The sequence below is a fragment of the Pristiophorus japonicus genome, chromosome 11 (genome assembly GCF_044704955.1).
Source record: "Pristiophorus japonicus isolate sPriJap1 chromosome 11, sPriJap1.hap1, whole genome shotgun sequence".
Classification (NCBI taxonomy): Eukaryota; Metazoa; Chordata; class Chondrichthyes; family Pristiophoridae; genus Pristiophorus; species Pristiophorus japonicus.
Window position 1 is genome coordinate 101,385,395 of NC_091987.1, and position 21,149 is coordinate 101,406,543.

The 21,149-nt window shown below is 41.5% G+C and overlaps 1 protein-coding gene across 4 annotated transcripts in view; it reads left to right on the plus strand.

Annotated features, from left to right (window-relative positions):
- cryzl1 (crystallin, zeta (quinone reductase)-like 1) overlaps nt 1-21,149 on the plus strand; it is a 100,323-nt gene that overhangs the window by 31,577 nt on the left and 47,597 nt on the right. For all 4 annotated transcript variants that reach the window (XM_070893819.1, XM_070893818.1, XM_070893820.1 and 1 more), the window contains 4 exons: nt 96-168; nt 6,219-6,263; nt 6,354-6,422; nt 11,498-11,631. In XM_070893819.1, the coding sequence (XP_070749920.1) occupies nt 96-168; nt 6,219-6,263; nt 6,354-6,422; nt 11,498-11,631 (321 nt within the window). The remainder of the gene's footprint in view (nt 1-95; nt 169-6,218; nt 6,264-6,353; nt 6,423-11,497; nt 11,632-21,149) is intronic.

Consider the following 21,149-nt stretch of genomic DNA (forward strand, 5'->3'; position numbering starts at 1 on the left):
CTATCTGAATGTAAAATCTTCAAAATACACGTTAGAAGAAAGGCGTCAAATCCTGACCTGTTTCTTAGTCATTAAAAAGTTCACTTTATATTTAGCTGCTGATGGAGCTCAAATTGCAGAAAGATTTCTTACCAATTGGAAGAGAAGTTGCTGGCGTGGTTCTTGAGGGTAAGTGTTTGTGATTTGGTTTTAATGTAAAACGCTGAACTCCTTTACCCTACCCTCCTAGGCAATCCAGAAAATGTTTTTTGTGTATAGTTTTTTTTTTGCAAATAAAATAACTCCTACCTCAAAACATTTAGCATTACTTTTTGGTCAAGCACAAAATATTAGTGCTGAGAAATGATAGGATTAAAATTATGTTAAAATTTTTCCTGAAGGCTCCATTTGGAAATGCAGCACTCAGTGTGGGGATTAGACAGTTAGCTGATCTCAGTTGGGTCAGTAGCAGCATCTCTAGGCGAGGGAGAGAAAAATCAGCAATGGTTCCTGATCCTGCTCACTATCTAATCTTTAATGGCCCGGAATTTGCGGTGGGTAATAAAAGCGAACGATCAGCTGAAATCCTAAAGTTGCAGTCATTCACTGCTCAGACACTGGCAGCGCTCTGCTCCCGCCCCTCTCCCAACAGCCAATCAGTGTAATCTGTGCAATCAGGGAAACTGATGAAAACTTTGGCTCTTCTGCAGTAATGACCCAGAAATTCCTCTGGGGGTCTTCCCGCGGGCAATTGTCTCCTCGCTGGATATATTTTACGAATTTACCTGGTGGTCTCGGAAGCGCCTTGATTTCCGATGAGGAGGCCTTCTCCTCCCTTGCTGCGAAGCGCGCTCCCGTCCAGAGGGACCTGACGCAGAAGATGCCGTAAAAACACTACTTATCGTAGTGAGGAGGGTTTTTAACAATAAACTATGTGTTGATAATTTTATTTTACAATTGTTTTTGTGTGTTTTAAAACACTTGCGCCTGTAAAAGTGCCTGATTTTTCAGATGCAAGATTTTTGAGGACATTTGCTGGGCAAGATATAGGTAAATAGCCCAATTTTGACCATACAAATGTCCTCGCACCCGATCTGGCTATGATCTGTCAAGCTCCAGCTTGACAGATCGGAAAAGCCGGTTTTCAGCGCATGCGCATTGCGTGCTGAAAACCGGCTTTTTCGATGCCTTACCGGGTCCGTAGAAACTTCGTACGGGCCCGGGACATCGGAATTTCCATGCCTATTGCTGTTAAATATTCCATTAAAAGTTAGACCCTTTTGGATTAGGTGTAACTGTGGTTTAAACAGTGCATTGACTGCTAAACAAACATTGTGGCCCTGAAAGATAATTTTAATTTTGTGGAGTGTCTAATTTATCCATTTTAATAAAAATTTAAATTATGAAACTTCAATTTTTTTTTAGCTTTTTAAAAAAGTTTGTTCATTTTTATTTTAGGTTTTCCGTTTCCCCATGTGAGAGCCCCAATCTTTGATTTACTCTCTAACATTTAAAAAAAAGTTAGAATCAAAGGAGCTTACTCACTTCCTGGTTCTCGGTCTGTGAAAATTCTGTATTGTAATTGGCTGCTCAGACATCTTGTTCACGTCACAGCAGTTCGCATTAGGGATTCCCCATTAACTTACGCTGATTTCAACTGAACATCAGAAAGCCGAACTTCTCGCCACAGAGATCGCAAGATCTTTGTGGGAAGTTTACTACGGGGCCAGTGGAAAATGCCTTTGTTTTACCGCTCACCCCAAATTATGGGTCATTATGTTGTAAAGAGCGTATGTATGGGCATCAAGAAGCATTAGTGGTCACTTCCCCTTCCCCCCCTCCTCTGTCGGCCAGCCAACATTTACTGTCTGGGCTTACAAAAATCTGGAATGGCCATTTGAATCTGATATGTAACACTCGCTTCCAAAAAGTGCCTAAATATATATAGCACAGAGTCACAGAATCCTCCAGCATCAACATCCTGTCGGTAATCATTGACCAGAAACTTAACTGGACCAGCCACATAAATACTGTGGCTACAAGAGCAGGTCAGAGGCTGGGTATTCTGTGGCGAGTGTCTGACCTCCTGACTCCCCAAGGCCTTTCCACCATCAGGAGTGTGATGGACTACTCTTCACTTGCCTGGATGATGCAGCTCCAATAACACTCAAGAAGTTCGGCATCATCCAAGACAATGCAGCCTGCTTGACCGCCACCCCATCCGCCACCTTAAAAATTAACTCCCTCCACCACCAGCGCACCGTGGCTGCAGTGTGTACCATGTACAAGATGCACTGCAGCAACTCACCAAGGCTTCTTCAACAACCTGCGATCTGTACCACCGAGAAGGACAAGGGCAGCAAACGCATGAGAACACCAAGTTCCCCTCCAAGTCACACACCATCCTGACTTGGAAATATATTGTTGTTCCTTCATTGTCGTTGGGGCAAAATCCTGGACCTCCCTCCCCAACAGCACTGTGGGAGTACCTTCACCTCGAGGACTGCAGCGGTTCAAGAAAGTGGTTCACCACAATCTCCTCAAAGGCAATTAGGGATGTGCAATAAATGCTGACCTTGCCAGCAATGCCCACATCCCAGGAATGAATAAAATAAAAAGTGAAAATCCATGTAAGGACGACAGGTTTCTGTCCCTCAAGGACAATCATAAACGAGTTGGTTTTTACAACAGTCTGACTGCTTCGTGGTGATTTTTCTTTTTAATGATTCAGTTTTTTAATGAATTCATATGCTCAAGTTGAAATTTGAACTTGCGTTCTTTGGATTATTAGCCCAGGCCTCTAGATATTAGTCCAGTACTGTGTACTGATGTTGCCCTCTTTCTCACAGGGGAAGATGAGACTGGGTGCTAGACAGGAAAATCAAGACTGTGACTGATCCAGGAGTGGATAAGTGCCGTCCCTAAAATGAACTACAGTATCATTCACCGCAAGTCTCATGTACACCCTCTGCCCAGCCAATTTTAACTCCCAAACAGTGACCTAACCTTGTATACGAGTATATAGACTACTCTGCTGTAAAGCTGAGACCATAGTTTGATAATAAAAATTGCAAAATTAAATAGCTCAACTGTTTAAAGCCATCTGCTTCCATTTTGTGGAACCATAAAAGTAGTTAAAAACAGCTGTTCAGAATAGGGGGGGAAATGATCAAACATTGCTCTGAAATCATGCCTTTCGAATGGATTTTCCTTGATCCCATAGTACTTTGAAGCTGTGATCCTATATTCTTTAGTTCAGTGTCAGAAAGTTTTTTTTTAAACTCTCTTCTTGTCATGGACTAATATTGCACTTCTTTCTTCGAAAATGGCACAAATATAGCCTGAAGTTTTTTTTTAAATCAATAGTTTTACCCACTCCAAAACAAAAGGAAATTCCTTGCTTTTCTTTGCTAATACATGGCCTTTATTGCAAGGGGTATAGAGTATAAAAGCAAAGAAGTCCTGCTACAACTGTACAGGGTATTGGTGAGGCTACACCTGGAGTACTGCATACAGTTTTGGTCTCCGTATTTAAGGAAGGATATACTTGCATTGGAGGCTGTTCAAAGAAGGTTCACTAGGTTGAATCTGGAGAAGAGAGGGTTGACTTATGAGGAAAGGTTGAGTAAATTGGGCCTATGCACATTAGAGTTCAGAAGATAGAGAGGTGATCTTATTGAAACATATAAGATAATGAGGGGGCTCAACAAGGTGGATGCAGAGAGGATATTTCCACTTGTAGGGGAAACCAAAACTAGGGGACATATTCTTAGAATAAGGAGCCACCCATTTAAAACTGAGATGAGGAGAAATTTCTTCTCTGAGGGTTGTAAATCTGTGGAGTTCTCTGCCCCAGAGAACTGTGGAGGCTGGGTCATTGAATATTTTTAAGACGGAGATAGATAAGATTTTTGAGCGATAAGGGAATAAAGAGTTATGAGGAGCGGACAGGGAAATGGAGCTGAGTCCATGATCAGATCAGCCATGATCTTATTGAATGACGGAGCAGGCTCGAGGGGCCAAATGGCCTACTCCTGCTCCTATTTCTTATGTTCTTAGGTGCAACGTCCCGAAACCAGAATTGTCCAAAAACCGGACATTTTGTGCATAGCTGATGGAGTCATCCGGAATTATTATATGAAAACCGGACGTTTTTGAGGCAAAACCCCAAATCCGGCACGAGATCTGAAATTCGGCATGGAGTTGGTCGGGTATTCCAGATTTCAGACAAGAAAATCAAGTCTGAAATCCAGAATCCTTGACTGATTCCGTGCCGGATTTCAGGTTTTGCCAGATTTCAGATCTCGTTGCTCAAGACCCGGCACGGATTCGGTCAAGGATTCCAGATTTAAGACTTGATTTTCTTGTATGAAATTCGGAAAAACTGAAAAACTGGAACTGATTCAGTCCCAAGGATTCCAGATAGACAGATAGCTATTAGAATTTATTTGAATATTTTTTCTAAATAGAATAGGAAATTACAAAAATGTTGAGGTTGTCAGCATTTTTTTCCTCCCATTCTCAAAATGCTGGGTATAATTCCATGGCCCATTCTTTATTAATGAGCCTTAGCAGTGATGAAGCCAGACCCTTCTGCCATGATAAGGGGACTTTAGGATTCTGCAGTGCTCAGTATTAGGTCCTTTTGCTTTTTTGTGGTATGTATCAGTGATTTAGACTTCAATGTAGGGGGCATGATTCAGAAGTTTGCAGATGATACAAAAATTGGCCATGTAGTTGATAGTGAGGAAGAAAGCTATAGATTACAGGAAGGTATCAATGGACTGGTCAGGTGGGCAGAAAAGTGGCAAATGGAATTCAATCCGGAGAAGTTTGAGGTAATGCATTTGGAGAGGGCCAACAAGTCAATGGAATACACAATAAATGGTCGGACACTGAGAAGTGTAGAGGAACAAAGGGACCTTGGAGTGCATGTCCACAGATCCCTGAAGGTAGGAAGACAGGTAGATAAGGTGGTTAAGAAGGCATATGGAATACTTGCCTTTATTAGCCAAGGCATTAAACTGCATAAAACACTTAGAGTACTACATACAGTGTTGGTCACTACATTACAGGAAAGATGTGATTGCACCAGAGAGGGTACAGAGGAGATTTACGAGAATGTTGCCAGGACTGGAGAATTTTAACTATGAGGAAAGATTGGATAGGCTGGGGTTATTTTCTTTAGAACAGAGGAGGCTCTTTTTCAGCTGGCACAGACATGATGGACTGAATGGCCTCCTTTTGTGCCGTAAATTTCTATGATTCTATGACCAGCATCCCAGCTAAGCCTGATCCTATCCTCACCTGAAGTTCAGATATACTCGTGTTGCAGTATGTCACAGGATAGCAGACAGGAGCAAGATCCCTTCCATTGCCTGGTGCATTGTTACTGACAGTACCTGTAAAACCTATGTATCCACCACCATGAAGGAGGGAGGAGAACAGTTCTGACAACTTAAACATTGTTTTTTTAATCCTCTTCGTCATTCTGGAATATTGATTAAATGGTGAATTGTGTGTATGTTAATTCAGTCCCTTCGTACTGTGGTACATAGTAAACCTCCCAATTATTCTTTCATCTTTCCCATTACTGATATTGTCAATAATCACTATCAGTAATTAAGTAACAAAAATAAAAATCAACAGAAAGCAAAATGAAAAAGAAGGTAATGTTTTGTGTTAGTTTTCTCTCCTTTCTCCAAAGGCAGTGCTCTTTGCTGGGGTTTCTACGGGGGCCAGCCACCCGCCAGTCCCTTGTCAAAATAACCATTATTCATATCTGCACCTTGAAAATACGCGTTGGTAGGCTATTCTACCACAGGGATATCACAGCTAAGCGCAGCCCAGTCCTCATACAATATCCAGATACTCACACTCGTGTTGCTACCTGGCTATTGACTCCTCCCTAACCCAAGGTGCTGAAGCCAATATTTGCACCCTAGCCTTGCCATAGTTGAGATTAGCTAATTAAACACAGACTGAGGATCAAAACTGGAACCCTTGTGGTATTTATAGCTCACTTAATCACTGGATAAATAAGATGAGCTCTTGGGAGGAAGGAAAGATGGAAAAGTTTTTCTTTTCAACTGTTTAATTTCAAAGAGTTCTCTCGATTGTGAGATTGACTTCATGTTTACAGATAGTAATAGATGACATTAAGTGGTTTGTAATACACACATTTATTTGTTTGACATCTATATATATGTATCATGATATTCTTGAATTTACTTTTTCAGTTGGACCAAAAGTGAGCTTTTTTAAGCCAAATGATGAAGTAGTTGGTAAGTAAAGACAATACATGTTTAACTTTTTTGCAAATGCTGCTTTAAATTGCAATGCTAATGTACGTCATTGTGCTGCCCATCTCGCAGGTATTCTGCCTTTGGATTGTAAAGAGTCTGGACTCTCCAATATTCTGCTGGTTCATGAACACAGTCTTGGTATGTTTAAATACAGTCCAATGATATATAATGTTTTATTTTTTTCTATGAGATCTGTACTTGTCTTTATATTTCTTCGTAGATGGTGATAAAGTAAGGAAGTATTAATTTTGCTCTTGTGGAAAAAGGTGGCAAAAATGTTAACTACGGAAAAGAAAAACATAACATTTTATATTAACAATTTATACACACTATCCATTTAAAATATAAAAACCTGTTTAATAAGTCTTCATACCTGTTTTAAAGCTGTATAAATACAGATAAGTAAATCTCTGTCAATAATTTTTGTGTCTGGTGCTTGAAGTATCACTTTTGTGCTTTCTGATTGACTGATTTCACAGACGCTAAATAGTAACATTTTTAATGGAATGCTGAAAGATCTGAGGGTACTGATGACTTTGAAAAGATAATTGCAGGTGGAAAATCCAGTGATTTTGGTTTTATATATAGGAAGGTGGACAACACATGCAGGGAAATGATTAATATGTAGAAGATAATGGTTAGGCCGCTGCTCCGCACACCTGCCAGGTCATACTTCTATGCCCCTTTTGTTGCAGGGTTATTCATCTCTGAGGTCATAGAATCATAGAAATCATTGAAAATTATGACACAGAAGGAGGCCATTCGGCCCATCGTGTCTGTGCCGGTTGAAAAAGAGTTACCCAGCCTAATCCCACCTTCCAGAACTAGTTCTGTAGCACTGTTGGTTGCGGCTCTTTAAGTGCACATCCAAGTACCTTTTAAATGTGTGAGGGTTTCTGCCTCTACCACCCTTTCAGGCAGTGAGTTCCAGACTCCCACCATCTTCTGGGTGAAGAAATGTTTCCTCATCTCTCCTCTAATCCTTCCACTAATTACTTTAAATCTATGCCCCCTGGTTATTGACCCCTCTGCTAAGGGAAACAGGTCCTTCCTATTCACTCTTTCTAGGCCCCTCATGATTTTATTAAATCTCAATTAAATCTCCCCGCAGCCTTCTCTGTTACAAGAATAAACAACCCCAGCCTATCCAATCTTTCCTCATAGCAAAAGTTTTTCAGTCCTGGCAACATCCTTGTAAATCTCCTCTGCACCCTTTCTAGTGCAATCACATCCTTCCTATAATGTAGTGACCAGAATTGCATGCAGTACTCAAGCTGTGGCCTAACTAATGTTGTATACAGTTCTAACATAACTTCCTTGCTCTTATATTCTATGTCTCTGCTAATAAAGGAAATAATTCTGTATGCCTTTTTAATTACCTTATTGACCTGTCCTACCTTTAAGGGTCTGTGGACATATACTCCAAGGTCCCTCTGCTCCTCCACATCTCTCAGTATCCTCCCATTTATTGTGTATTCCCTTACCTTGTTGCTCCTCTCCAAATGCATTACCTCACATTTTTCCAATTGAATTCCATTTTCCATTTTCCTGCCCAAGTGACCAGTTCATCGATATCGTCCTGCAATCTGGAGCTTTCCTCCTCACTGTCAATCACACGGCCAATTTTTGTATCATCTGCAAATTTCTTTATCATACCCCCTACATTTAAATCTAAATCATTAATATATCCTACAAAAAGTAAGGGACTGAGTACTGAGCCCTGTGAAACCCCACTGGATACAGCCTTCCAGTCACAAAAGCTTCCCTCAACCATTACCTTTGCTTCTTGTCACTGAGTCAATTTTGGATCCAATTTGCCACTCTCCCTTTGATCCCATGGGCTTTGATCAGCGTACCATGTGGGACCTTATCGAAAGCCTTGCTAAAATCCATCCAAACTACATTGCCCTCATCGACCTCCCTTGTTGCCTCCTCAAAGAACTCAGTTAAGTTCGTCAGACACGACCTTCCCTTAACAAACCATTGCTGAAGAGCTTGATTAATTTGTGTCTTTTCTAAATGAAGGTTTATACTGTTCCTCAGAATTGATTCCAGTAATTTGCCCACCACCGAGGTTAAATTGACTGGCCTGTAATTGCTCGGTTTATGCCTTCCTCCCTTTTTAAACAATGGCACAACATTAGCAGTTCTCCAATCCTCTGGCTCAAGTCTTGTAGCTAGGGAGGATTGAAAAATGATGGTCAGAGCCTCTGCAATTTCCTCTCTTGCTTCTTTTCGTAGCCTCGGATATATTTCATCCAGTCCTGGCGATTTATCTACTTTCAAGGATGTTAAACCCCTTTAAAGTTCATCTCTTAACTATGTTTAACCCATCCAATATTTCACTATCTTCCTCCTGAACTTCAAAGTCGGCATCGTCCCTCTCTTTTGTGAAGAGAGCCACAAAGTATTCATTTTGTACCTTACATCCTCCGCCTTCACACACACATCACCATTTTGGTCCCTAATAGGCCCAACTCTTTCCTTCGTTATCCTCTTGCTCTTTATGTAATTTGTAGGATTTCTGAATCTCTCTGGACTTACATTTGACAGTGCGACGATTCTTTCAAAACAATTGACACAGTTTATTGAAAACATGCACATGTATTTAACAGCAGTCATCATATATCCTTTCGATCTACCTAATTACAACAGAGATACAATGAGGTTATAATAAAAAGCGATATACGTTACGCCCTTTTGCTGGCTGGTTTGAACACACGGCATGCTGATTTGGCTGGTCTTCAACAGGAGATCTTTTGCTGTGTGTCCAGCAGGGAGAGAAGAGAGAGAAAAGTTCCTGGCTTGCGTTTTTTATATTCCTCAAGGCCATTGTCCTCAAAGTCTCCCGATTGGACTTTGGTTCTAGGGCAGCTTCTTATTGGCTCTCCTCACACATGTGGCTGGCTGGTCTGGCTCAGCCACCTCTGATTAGTTTAAATGGCTTTCCAATACACAAAACTCATGCGGCAGCTCTGGGGCCTTTCATTTTGTTTCTTACAAAACTTAACCCATGCTGGCAATCTGTGGGCTTCCATTTTATCTCAACACAAACAGGTCTTTCCATTAATCTACACTTTTAACATTTATATACACACACAATCAATTTTAATCATTAATTAAAAACTTTTATTCTTACAAATTGCAAAACATCTTTGGGTTTTCTTTGATTCTATTTGCCAGTATTTTTTCATGCCTTCTTTTTGCTTTCCTAATTTCCTTCTTAATTTCACCTCTGCACTTTCTGTAGTGTTCAATATTGCTTTATTGCTGGATCCAATGCTATTCTTCCAGACCCAGACGCTCAGTGTGGGATTTAGAAATGTGTAAATACTTAGGCGCTCATTACCCAGGCACAGCCCAGAGCCTCGCTCTCGCATGGTATCTTAGAAACATAGAAATTTACAGTGCAGAAGGGGGCCATTTCGGCCCATCGTGTCCGCGCCGGCCGACAAAGAGCCGCATGGCCCTCGGTCAGCAATCCTGAAGGTTACATATAAACCTATGAACAATGAACAATGGCGGAATGGTAAAGAGCACTCAGCCCAACCAGTCCGCCCCATACAACTGCGACACCCCTTACACTGAAACATTCTACACTCCACCCCAACCGGAGCAATGTGATTTCCTGGAAGAGGCAAAAACCAGATTAAAAACCTGGCAATCCCAGGGCAGTGAAGCATTTTCTACCATCACCTCATTGGAGTGAAGGTAAATATCAAAGAAGTGAAAGGCACCATCTGCCAGCTGAAAGTCTGCACTATAAGAAGAGCTGAGGATCAAGGAGAAATTAGTGATCTGCTGGTGAATATGGGATAAGTCATCCGCTGTGGAATAATTTATGAACGGAGAGCAAACAACTAATATGGAATAATCCATTATTTGACAGTGACGGACTGTGTATGTGAGGCGGCCTACATTGTGAGATGTATATTCAGAAAGAGAGAGAAAGTTGCATAGAGAAAAAAATATGTGGAAAGCATATCAAGAGAGCAGGAGAAAAAATAGGGAACGAGAGACAGCAAGGAGAGAAAGGTGAGAAAAAGAATGGTGGATAAACGGATAAACGAAGATTATCACAAGAGAAATTATCTGAATCCTAGAGCGAGGAGAAGGCAAACAAGAAGAGAGATGCCATGCTGATAGAAAGATTTAATGAGTGGAGAAAGATTGTTACAGGAAGAGAAAAGTATTTTTGTCCACGAGCAATGCCATGAGAGATCAACTTATAATGAATGTGAAGCTTAATGGAATAAATATGAAAATAATATTGACTCCCTAGTATTCCAGCAAGGACCTGAAATTTTACAGTAAATGTTCAGTTTGTTTTGGAAAATGAAAGCTCTGTCCTCATAAAGCTGTATCTGTCTGACCTGTTTTCATTAAGTACGGAAACAAGTGAACATGTTAATTTTTCCAGTTTCTGGATGCCACCTCAGCAGCTGTAATTCATCAGTACATCGATAGTGTTCCTAATTAAATTCAGGCCTTCACGCATAGAGTTAATTGCGTAGATTCACTGAGTGTGTGTGTGTGTGCGCTATCAGCACATTTTCTGGTTGGATAGCCATGATTTCTATGACAATGGCCAGAGGCCCTGCAATGATTGGCCGTTGCTGTGGAAATTGTGACAAGCTGAATAGGGCAAAGAAATGCACCACCACTCGTACTCAAAATACCACATGTTGGTGATCAGCATTGTGATAAATCGTTTCCTTTTAATGCATGGTTTTGTAGCTAATTGTTCCCTTTCAATTGTGTAGCGCATGATGTGTCTTTTGAAGTTGAGAAACCCTGCAGTTGTTCTGGTTGAAGCAGCTCTCCATGTTTTCATGGTTGTTTCATAATAGCTTCTCAGAATGGTCTTTTATAGTAAAGTGCTGAAAAAAATATTCATATTAAAATTATTTTAAATGTAATATATTAGACTATCCCAATCTCTCTTCCCTCCACATTGATAGAGTTACAGACAATCACTTTGGTGCACACTCCCTTGAACTAATGTATGGCTTGTGGGAAATGTTCACCTTCAGAAATCTTCACAAACCTACCTCACTGTGCCTTCAGTCACCTCACCCACCTTCTGTCTCACTTCCTTTTATAAATATAAGTGATAAATGAACATTCAGGGAAAAGAAAAAGAACATATTTTCAAATATATTTTGTACACTTTTTTTATTCCTCTAATGTGTTTATTTTATTTTTATATGCAGTAACTAAACCGGAAAAGGTGAGCTGGGTGAACGCTGCAGGGACTATTCGTGATGGATTGCGTGCATATATGGCCCTGCACACACACTCTCATGTCAGTGCTGGAACAACTGTGCTAGTAATGGAAGGAGCAAATGTACGTATTAAAAGCATGATCAGTTAAAGCGTAAGATCTGGTGAGTCATCAACAGTTAACGAAATATAACAGATTTTTTCTCTTTTTTTAAAACAAATGTTAACTGTTGGTGCCACGTGATCTGAGGACAGTCAGGATTATCACTCTGTCCTGTCCGCCAATGACGTAATGCAAAGCTGTCCCTTTCTGTGGTTTTTGGTACTCTAAACCTTTGCCCTGAGAACTCACAATTTGATCTTTCCATCTCTTCTGTCATTTGTAGATCTTGTGCATAATTTAAACTCAGTTTTGGACGGTCTGTGTTTGACCTTGCTGATCCGTCCTACCTCTGTGGCACGTATCTGGTTTTGTCAATAGCTGCTTTGTCCCTTTACAATGGTTTCTTTATTAGATATATATTTACACTGTCCATATGTTTTTTAATATTCTTGAACGTAAAGCATTTTATAATTTGATCTTATAAATTTTTTTGCAAAATTATTAAACATTGAATTAATGTTACCCACTGAAATCAGCTTGTAAATATCCCACCATATTGGAGGATTTTCTCTTCTTGTTAACCGTTTTCTACTTGTTTGCACTGCTATCCTGGTGGAAAAATGGCGGCCATCACTCTAGCGCCCTTCTCTGGCGCGGGACTTGGTGGCCGCCATTTTGGTGAGGGCCTTCGCGCTGGCCCTGGAGATGTAAGTGAAGAGAGCGTGACATCGGTCGGCGTGCAACACCGACTTGACGCCACATCTGGGAACTTCAACCTTAACGCTGAGTTCAGCGCTGGGTCCTAAGCAAGCGGACATCAGACTGACACAGACACTGTCAGCATTTCTTAAAGGGACACGTACATCTTTCAGGTAAGTTTGCATTTTAGTTTTTGGACTGGATTTTTAAAATGTTATTGAAGTAGTAGTTTGATGCAATACATGTTAAAAGTTTTCAAAGTGTGCAGTGGAAACTTGCAAGGCCTTGGATGGTAATGGAAGGCCTCTGAGAAGACACAATATGCTGGAAATACTCCTTGCAGGTCAGTATCCGTTGAGAGAGAAACAGAGTTCACATCTCGAGTTGAGATGCTCTGCTGAGCCTGACCTGCTGAGTATTTCCAGCATTTTCTGCTTTTATTTCAGATGTACAGCATCCTCTCTCAGAGGGAAGAGGAGGTAGCAGAAGGAAGGATGCAACCCAGATGAACCCTTTCTGGCTGGGATATCTGGGAGGGAATTATCCGCCTGTAGTACCAGTGACCACAACCCCAATTCCCCTTTCAACGTTTGTCCCAGACCTTACTTTCCCTCTGTTGCTGACCATCACCGTGTCCTCTTGGCCACATTACTTTGTGGTGGCTTTTATTTTAGCAAACTTTCGAATCAACTTTATACATCTATCCATCCAATGTGACATCAAGAAATCAGCTCATCATCCTTATGCATTCTCTGAGTGGCTGTCGTGTGTGTGCCTTTGCCCATCCTACTAATGTCATGAAATGCTAACCCAGTGGCTGCGGCATGGCTGGTGAAAGGCTGCTGACTTTCAGTGAGGGACACTGCAGGTGGCCTTGCAGGTTGACCTTGAGGAACTGATGGCTGGGAGTGTGAAATCGAATGAGTGTGTTTCTTCCTCTTCTTCTTCCTCCCCCTCCTCCACCCCCACGACTGGCTGGGCAGGCTACATTTCTTGGGTGAGTGAAATGAGGAAGGCACAAGGGTGGATTTGTGCTGGGGGGAGGGCAGGAAAGCAGGAAAGCAAGAGGTGCATGCAAGGTGGATAATGTATGAGGATACCAGCATCTTATAGCTTTTCAACCGCCACTGACCAAGGTCTCTGTTATGTATGTAAACTTTACTAGTATGTAAGCCTTGCCACCAGGGGGTGCACCTGTTGGAGATCCAAGGGTCACCTGCACACCCCGGGCAAGCAGGTATAAAAGGCAGTGTACCATGCTGCTTCCTCACTCTGGAGTTACAGTAAAGAGACCAAGGTCACAACAGTTTGAGCTTACAGTATACAGTCTTGTGGAGTTATTCTGAACTGAACAGTCTCAGCCATGCCATTGCCATTAATGGCCAGCATCGTCTCCTGCAAGGAGCTGAGGTGAAGCTAGGGATGGGATGTGTGCCCCAAGTTTGATCGAGATTGTTGGCATTTGAGTGATTGAGAGGTGGTGGGGGGCGGGGGGGTCGTGCATTGAGCAGTGTGTGAGGCTCGAGGTGCAGTTGATGGGCAGCTCTTGACTATGCAATCACTGACTTGACTACTGATCTGAGGTCATGAAGCTTCTTTGGGCACTGGAGCCAGGTGGTGGCGTGAACACTGGCAGTGACGGCCTCGGCGATGTATTCCACATTGTTCTTTCTGGATGGACTCCTGACCTCTGTGGGGAAAGGATCTCTGCTGCGTGTGTGAGACCTTGGGTGCCCCTTTACAGGCTCGCTGAACCATTCATTACTGCTGAATCACTTCCCTTTTTTTAGGTGCGGAAGGGAGTTCAGCTTTAAGAGCTGAAGACTCTCATTTCGGAATTCTTTTTAATATTAATTTTGTTTCAGAAGGTAGGTAAGCTGTAAGGGCTAAAAACCACCTATTTTACACCACTTCTATTTTTTTCATTTCAGAAGGCATTTCCCCTATAAGAGACCGAACTGCTTTCTGAAATGTCACGCTTGCTTTAAGAAAAGGCTGTTCTTGCTGCAAGGACGCTACTGCCACACTAGATTGGGGTCTCCTGTCAAGACAAACACCACCAGGACCTTGTTGCACAGTGAATTTAGCATTGGGCTAATATTAATTAGTCCAAGCACCAATTTTCCGGTCCAGCCAGTGCCGCCATTTTCAGCGGCCGTTAAAACTGGCCTGCCATGGCACCAACAGGTTTTAACATTATGAATTTCTAGGTCTTTATCTCTTCTGACACTGAAGTTCTCCCGTGGCAGAAAATTCCTACCTGTAAAGATCACAGAACCTGCGGTGTATCACCGTACTCAATTTTTTAATAATCTGTATGATGATTTCAATATCAGAATGTTATGATTTTCAGTCCAGAGTTTAAGCCCCACAGAAAGACACTCACTCACTCACTCACTTGCATTTCGATAGCGCCTTTCATGACCACTGGACGTCCCAAAGCCATGTAGTCATTGTTGTAATGTAGGAAACAAAAAGCAATTTAAAGCAGAAGGAGATGAGGTGGGGTTGATCTGCAAAAAAAAAGGAGCAGCCTTGTTGAGCCTAATGCTTTTTTCTTGTCTGGAAGAATTCTTATGCTCTTCTTCTACAAACTTTGCACCTTAATATCTGATTGTTTCCTGTAGTCACTATTTTGAGTTCTTGTTCAGTGAATAATCTGTCTACTACAACATATTAATGACTTATTAATTTACAGTGAAACAGGTCATTGAACCTATACAAGTTGTGCAACAAAATACACAAGACGTGTCTGTATAAATTAAGCTATAACCTACCAACATGTAAAATTTCAGTTTAAAACAAAGGTTCACTTAACAAGGGTTCATGGCTCGAATCAATTAGTTAATAGTACACTGTATAAATTGGAGAGGGTTTTTGAAATTTCAGATCTGTTGATTTTATCAGAAATATTTACTTCTGAAGTACTAAGTAGCTGACTGAACAACCAGTGTCAACAGTTAACAAAACTGTATCCTTTAGCTCTCATGGCTAAAAAAAAAATTAAATCCCTTGCTTAAAACTCCTACTGTTATCCCTTCTTTATTCTGCAAAAGCTCACTGAACTCTAGCTGAACAGTCAAAGTTTCTTTCTTCTGTTGGGGAAATTATCTGGTGTCTAAACTCAGTGGTTTCACCATTTACTATTTATAAGTGAAAGGGAGAAAAATCTTACTTTAGCAATTAATGTGACTAAATTAAAATATATAAGTTGAGCTTTGGTAAACCTTATGGATGACGTACTACCTGAAGCACAATGCAGCTTTTCGTGCAAAATATGGGATACCCGACAAGATGACAGATGCAGGAGAAGTGTCTGGAATAAAGACAACGTTGATACTTGATCTTTATTTATCTCACATAGGCACATTGACATAATCAGCAGAGAAGGACTCTGGAAGCTGCTGATTAAGTTTGACTCAGATGAAATTATTAATATTATCAGGCAACTATATAATGGCATTATGGACACAGTAATTGCTGGTAGTGTATTCTTCATTTAAAAAATCATTCCGAGCTTTTTGGGTTTTTTTTGCAATTATGCTGGTTGATGCCACATCAGATTTGAACAAGGGCCTCTACATTTAATTCCAGACAGGTGTTAGTGGCAACATTTTTTGTCATTGTTAGGTTATGTGTAAGGTTTTTTTTTTGTTGCTGGACACACTACACAGGGTTAAGATCGCTATTACCAGCTGTTTCCTTCAAACTACCTCAGGGCAAGGCAAAGATCGGTGTAGTTTTGGAAGTCCTTGGTATGTACAACTGTATACTGTGACAAGCTAGACAGAATCCAGTAAATAAACCTTCATTGACAGAAATGCAATTAGCCACATCTAGAGTCCCAAAGTGGCTAATGTATTAGATAACACTGGAGTAGACATACTCTATGGTTTTATTTCCATGTATGTCGTACCTTGCATTTGTTCTCAATAAACTTAATTTACCATTGATTAGCTCAGGCACAAGCCTTGTTGAACTTTATGTAAGAGCTTGGCTGCCTTCTCGTAGTCCACAGTCCACCCTGACTTTGTGTAATCTGAAAATTAACTATTTTGCATTAAGACTGTAATTTTAGATTATTAATGTATACCAACACCAGGAGGGATACAGCATATACTGCTGAAACTCCAATACCCCCTCCACCATTGTGACCTACCACTTCTTGCTACTCTTTGCTTTCTTCTCTTTAGAGTGCTACTAATATATGTTTTGTCCTTGATACCCACTGACCTTAGCTTCTAAGAGTCATGCAATCAAAAGCATGTTGGAAAACAAGATACATTGCAATATGCAACTTTCTTATCATCAATGGGATCTCGCCTCCTCAAAAAACGCTTTTAAGAATGGTCAGGCAAGGTTTACACTTTCAAAATTAGTAGCCATCATTTATTATGTTATTTTTTTATACAAGTAGTTTTCATATTGCCCTGGAATTTTCGGTGGTTAATAACAGTGAACGAAGTGTTCACTGTTATTACCCCTTTGAAACTGACTGCAACTTCAGGATTTGGCGCATATGCATCCTAATGAAGAAATCCTGAAGTTGTAGACAGTCATTCACTGCTCCGAGACTGGCTGCGCTGTTGACTTCCTCACAGCCGGCATTCAAAATAGTGGATGTATTGGTGATCATTTTCCAACAGTCTATCGACTCCGAATCAGTTCCTATGGACTGGAGAGTAGCTAATGTAACACCACTTTTTTAAAAAGGAGGGAGAGAGAAAACGGGTAATTATAGATCGGTTAGCCTGACATCAGTAGTGGGGAAAATGTTGGAATCAATTATTAAAAGTGACATAATAGCGCATTTGGAAAGCCGAGACAGGATCAGTCCAAGTCAACATGGATTTATGAAAGGGAAATCATGCTTGACAAATCATCTGGAATTTTTTGAGGATGTAACTAGTAGAGTGGACAAGGGAGAACCAGTGGATGTGGTGCATTTGGACTTTCAAAAGGCTTTTGACAAGGTCCCACACAAGAGATTGGTGTGCAAAATTAAAGCACATGGTATTGGGGGTAATGTATTGATGTGGATAGAGAATTGGTTGGCAGACAAGAAGCAGAGAGTCGGGATAAACGGGTCTTTTTCGGAATGGCAGGCAGTAACTAGTGGGGTGCCGCAAGGCTCAATGCTGGGACTCCAGCTATTTACAATATACATTAATGATTTGGATGAAGGAATTGAGTGTAATATCTCCAAGTTTGCAGATGACACTAAACTGGGTGGTGGTGTGAGCTGAGAGGAGGATGCTAAGAGGCAGCAGGGTGACTTGGACAGGTTAGGTGAGTGGCCAAATGCATGGCAGGTGCAGTATAATTTGGATAAATGTGAGGTTATCCAATTTGGTGGCAAAAACACAAAGACAGAATATTATCTGAATGGCTGCAGATTAGGAAAAGGAGAGGTGCAACAAGACCTGGGTGTCATGGTACATCAGTCTTTGAAAGTTGGCATGCAGGTACAGCTGGCGGTGAAGAAGGCAAATGGTATGTTGGCCTTCCTAGCTAGGGGTTTTGAGTATAGGAGCAGGGAGGTCTTACTGCAGTTGTACAGGGTCTTGGTGAGGCCTCACCTGGAATATTGTGTTCAGTTTTGGTCTCCTAATCTGAGGAAGGACGTTCTTGCTATTGAGGGAGTGCAGCGAAGGTTCACCAGACAGATTCCCGGGATGGCTGGACTGACATATGAGGAGAGACTGGATCGACTGGGCCTTTATTCACTGGAGTTTAGAAAGATGAGAGGGGATCTCATAGAAACATATAAAATTCTGACAGGACCGGACAGGTTAGATGCAGGAAGAATGTTCCCAATGTTCCAGAACCAGGGGAGACAGTCAAAGGATAAGGGGTACGCCAATTAGGACTGAGATGAGGAGAAACTTCTTCACTCAGAGTTGTTAACCTGTGGAATTCCCTACCGCAGGGAGTTGTTGATGCCAGTTCATTGAATATATTCAAGAGGGAGTTAGCTATGGCCCTTACAGCTAAGGGGTACGGAGAGAAAGCAGGAAAGGGGTACTGAGGTGAATGATCAGCCATGATCTTATTGAATGGTGGTGCAGGCTCAAAGGTCCGAATGGCCTACTCCTGCACCTATTCTCTATGTTTCGATGTAATCAGGGAAATCGGTGAAACTGACAAACTTCGGCTTTTCCACGGTAATATCGCTGTTAATGCCCCACTAAAAGTTAGACCCTTTTGGATCAGGTGTAACTAGGGTTTTAACAAACAAACATATGGCTCTGAAAAACTAATTTTAATTTTGTGGAGTGTCAATTTTATCCATTTTAATAAAAATTACAATTTTTAAGAAAGGGTTTTTAAAAAAGTTTTTTCATCTTTATTTCAGCATCGGGAACATTCTTCCCGCATCTAACCTGTCCCGTCCCGTAAGAATCTTATACGTTTCTATGAGATCCCCTCTCATCCTTCTAAACTCCAGTGTATAAAGGCCCAGTTGATCCAGTCACTCCTCATACGTCAGTCCAGCCATCCCTGGAATCAGTCTGGTGAAGCTTCGCTGCACACCCTCAATAGCAAGAACGTCCTTCCTCAGATTAGGAGACCAAAGCTGAACACAATATTCCAGGTGAGGCCTCACTAAGGCCCTGTACAACTGCAGTAAGACCTCCCTGCTCCTATAATCAAATCCCCTAGCTATGAAGGCCAACATGCCATTTGCCTTCTTCACCGCCTGCTGTATCTGCATGTCAACTTTCAATGACTGATGAACCATGACACCCAGGTCTCGTTACACCTCCCCTTTTCCTAATCTGCCGCCATTCAGATAATATTCGGCCTTCGTGTTATTGCCTCCAAAGTGGATAACCTCACATTTATCCACATTATACTGCATCTGCCATGCATTTGCCCACTCACCTAACCTGTCCAAATCACCCTACAGCCTCTTAGCATCATCCTCACAGCTCACCCTGCCACCCAGTTTAGTGTCATCTGCAAACTTGGAGATATTACATTCAATTCCTTCATCCAAATCATTAATGTAAAGAGCTGGGGTCCCAGCACTGAGCCCTGCGGCACTCCACTAGTCACTGCCTCCCATTCCGAAAAGGACCCGTTTATTCCGACTCTCTGCTTCCTGTCTGCCAACCAATTCTCTATCCACGCCAGTACATTATCCCCAATACAATGTGCTTTGATTTTGAACACCAATCTCTTATGTGGGACTTTGTCAAAGGACTTTTGAAAGTCCAAATACACCACATCCACTGGTTCTCCCTTGTCCACTCTACTAGTTACATCCTCACAAAATTCCAGAAGATTTGTCAAGCATGATTTCCCTTTCATAAATCCATGCTGACTTGGACCAATCCTGTCACTGCCTTCCAAATGCGCTGCTATTTCATCCTTAATAATTGATTCCAACATTTTCCCCACTACTGATGTCAGGCTAACCTATTATAATTACCTGTTTTCTCTCCCTCCTTTTTTAAAAAGTGGTCTTACGTTAGCTACCCTCCAGTCCATAGGAACTGATCCCGAGTCAATAGACTGTTGGGAAATTATCACCAATGCATCCACTATTTCTAGGGCCACTTCCTTAAGTACTCTGGGATTCAGACAATCAGGCCCCGGAGATTTATTGGCCTTCAATCCCATCAATTTCCCCAACACAATTTCCCGCCTAATAAGGATTTCCTTCAGTTCTTCCTTCACTCTAGACCCTCGGTCCCCAGTACATTCGGAAGGTTATTTGTGTCTTCCTTTGTGAAGACAGAACCAAAGTATTTGTTCAATTGGTCTGCCATTTCTTTGTTCCCCATTGTAAATTCACCTGAGTCCGACTGCAAGGGACCTTCGCTTGTCTTCACTAATTTTTTTCTCTTCACACAAGCTTTTGTAGTCAGTTTTTATGTTCCTGGCAAGTTTCCTCTCGTACTCTATTTTCCTCCTCCTAATCAAACCCTTTGTCCTCCTCTGCTGAATTCTAAATTTCTCCCAGTCCTCAGGTTTGCTGCTTTTTTTGGCCAATTTATATGCCTCTTCCTTGGATCTAACACTATCCTTAATTTCCCTTGTTCGCCACGGTTGAGCCACCTTCCTTGTTTTATTTTTACTCCAGACAGTGATGTACAATTGTTGAAGTTCATCCATGTGATCTATAAATGTTTGCCATTGCCTATCCACTGTCAACCCTTTAAGTATCATTTGCCAGTCTATTCTAGTCAATTCACGCCTCATGCCGTCGAAGTTAGATTTCCTTAAGTTCAGGAGCCTAGTTTCTGAATTAACTGTGTCAATCTCCATCTTAATAAAGAATTCTACCATATTATGGTCACTCTTCCCCAAGGGGCCTCACACAACAAGATTGCTAATTAATCCCTTCTCATTACACATCACCCAATCTAGGATGGCCAGCTCTCTAGTTGGTTCCTCAACATATTGGTCAAGAAAACCATCCCTAATATACTCCAGGAAATCCTCCTCCACCGCATTGCTACCAGTTTGGCTAGCCCAATCTATATGTAAATTAAAGTCGCCCATGATAACTGCTGTACCTTTATTGCACACATCTCTTATTTCTTGTTTGATGCTGTCCCCAACCTCACTACTACTGTTTGGTGGTCTGTACACAACTCCCACCAGCGTTTTCTGCCTTTTGGTATTCCGTAGCTCACCCATACCGATTCCACATCATCCAAGCCAATGTCCTTCCTTACTATTGCATTAATTTCCTCTTTAACCAGTAACGCCACCCCGCTTCCTTTTCCTTTCTGTCTATCCTTCCTAAATGTTGAATACCCTGGATGTTGAGTTCCCAATCTTGGTCATCCTGGAGCCATGTCTCTGTGATGCCAATTACATCATATCCG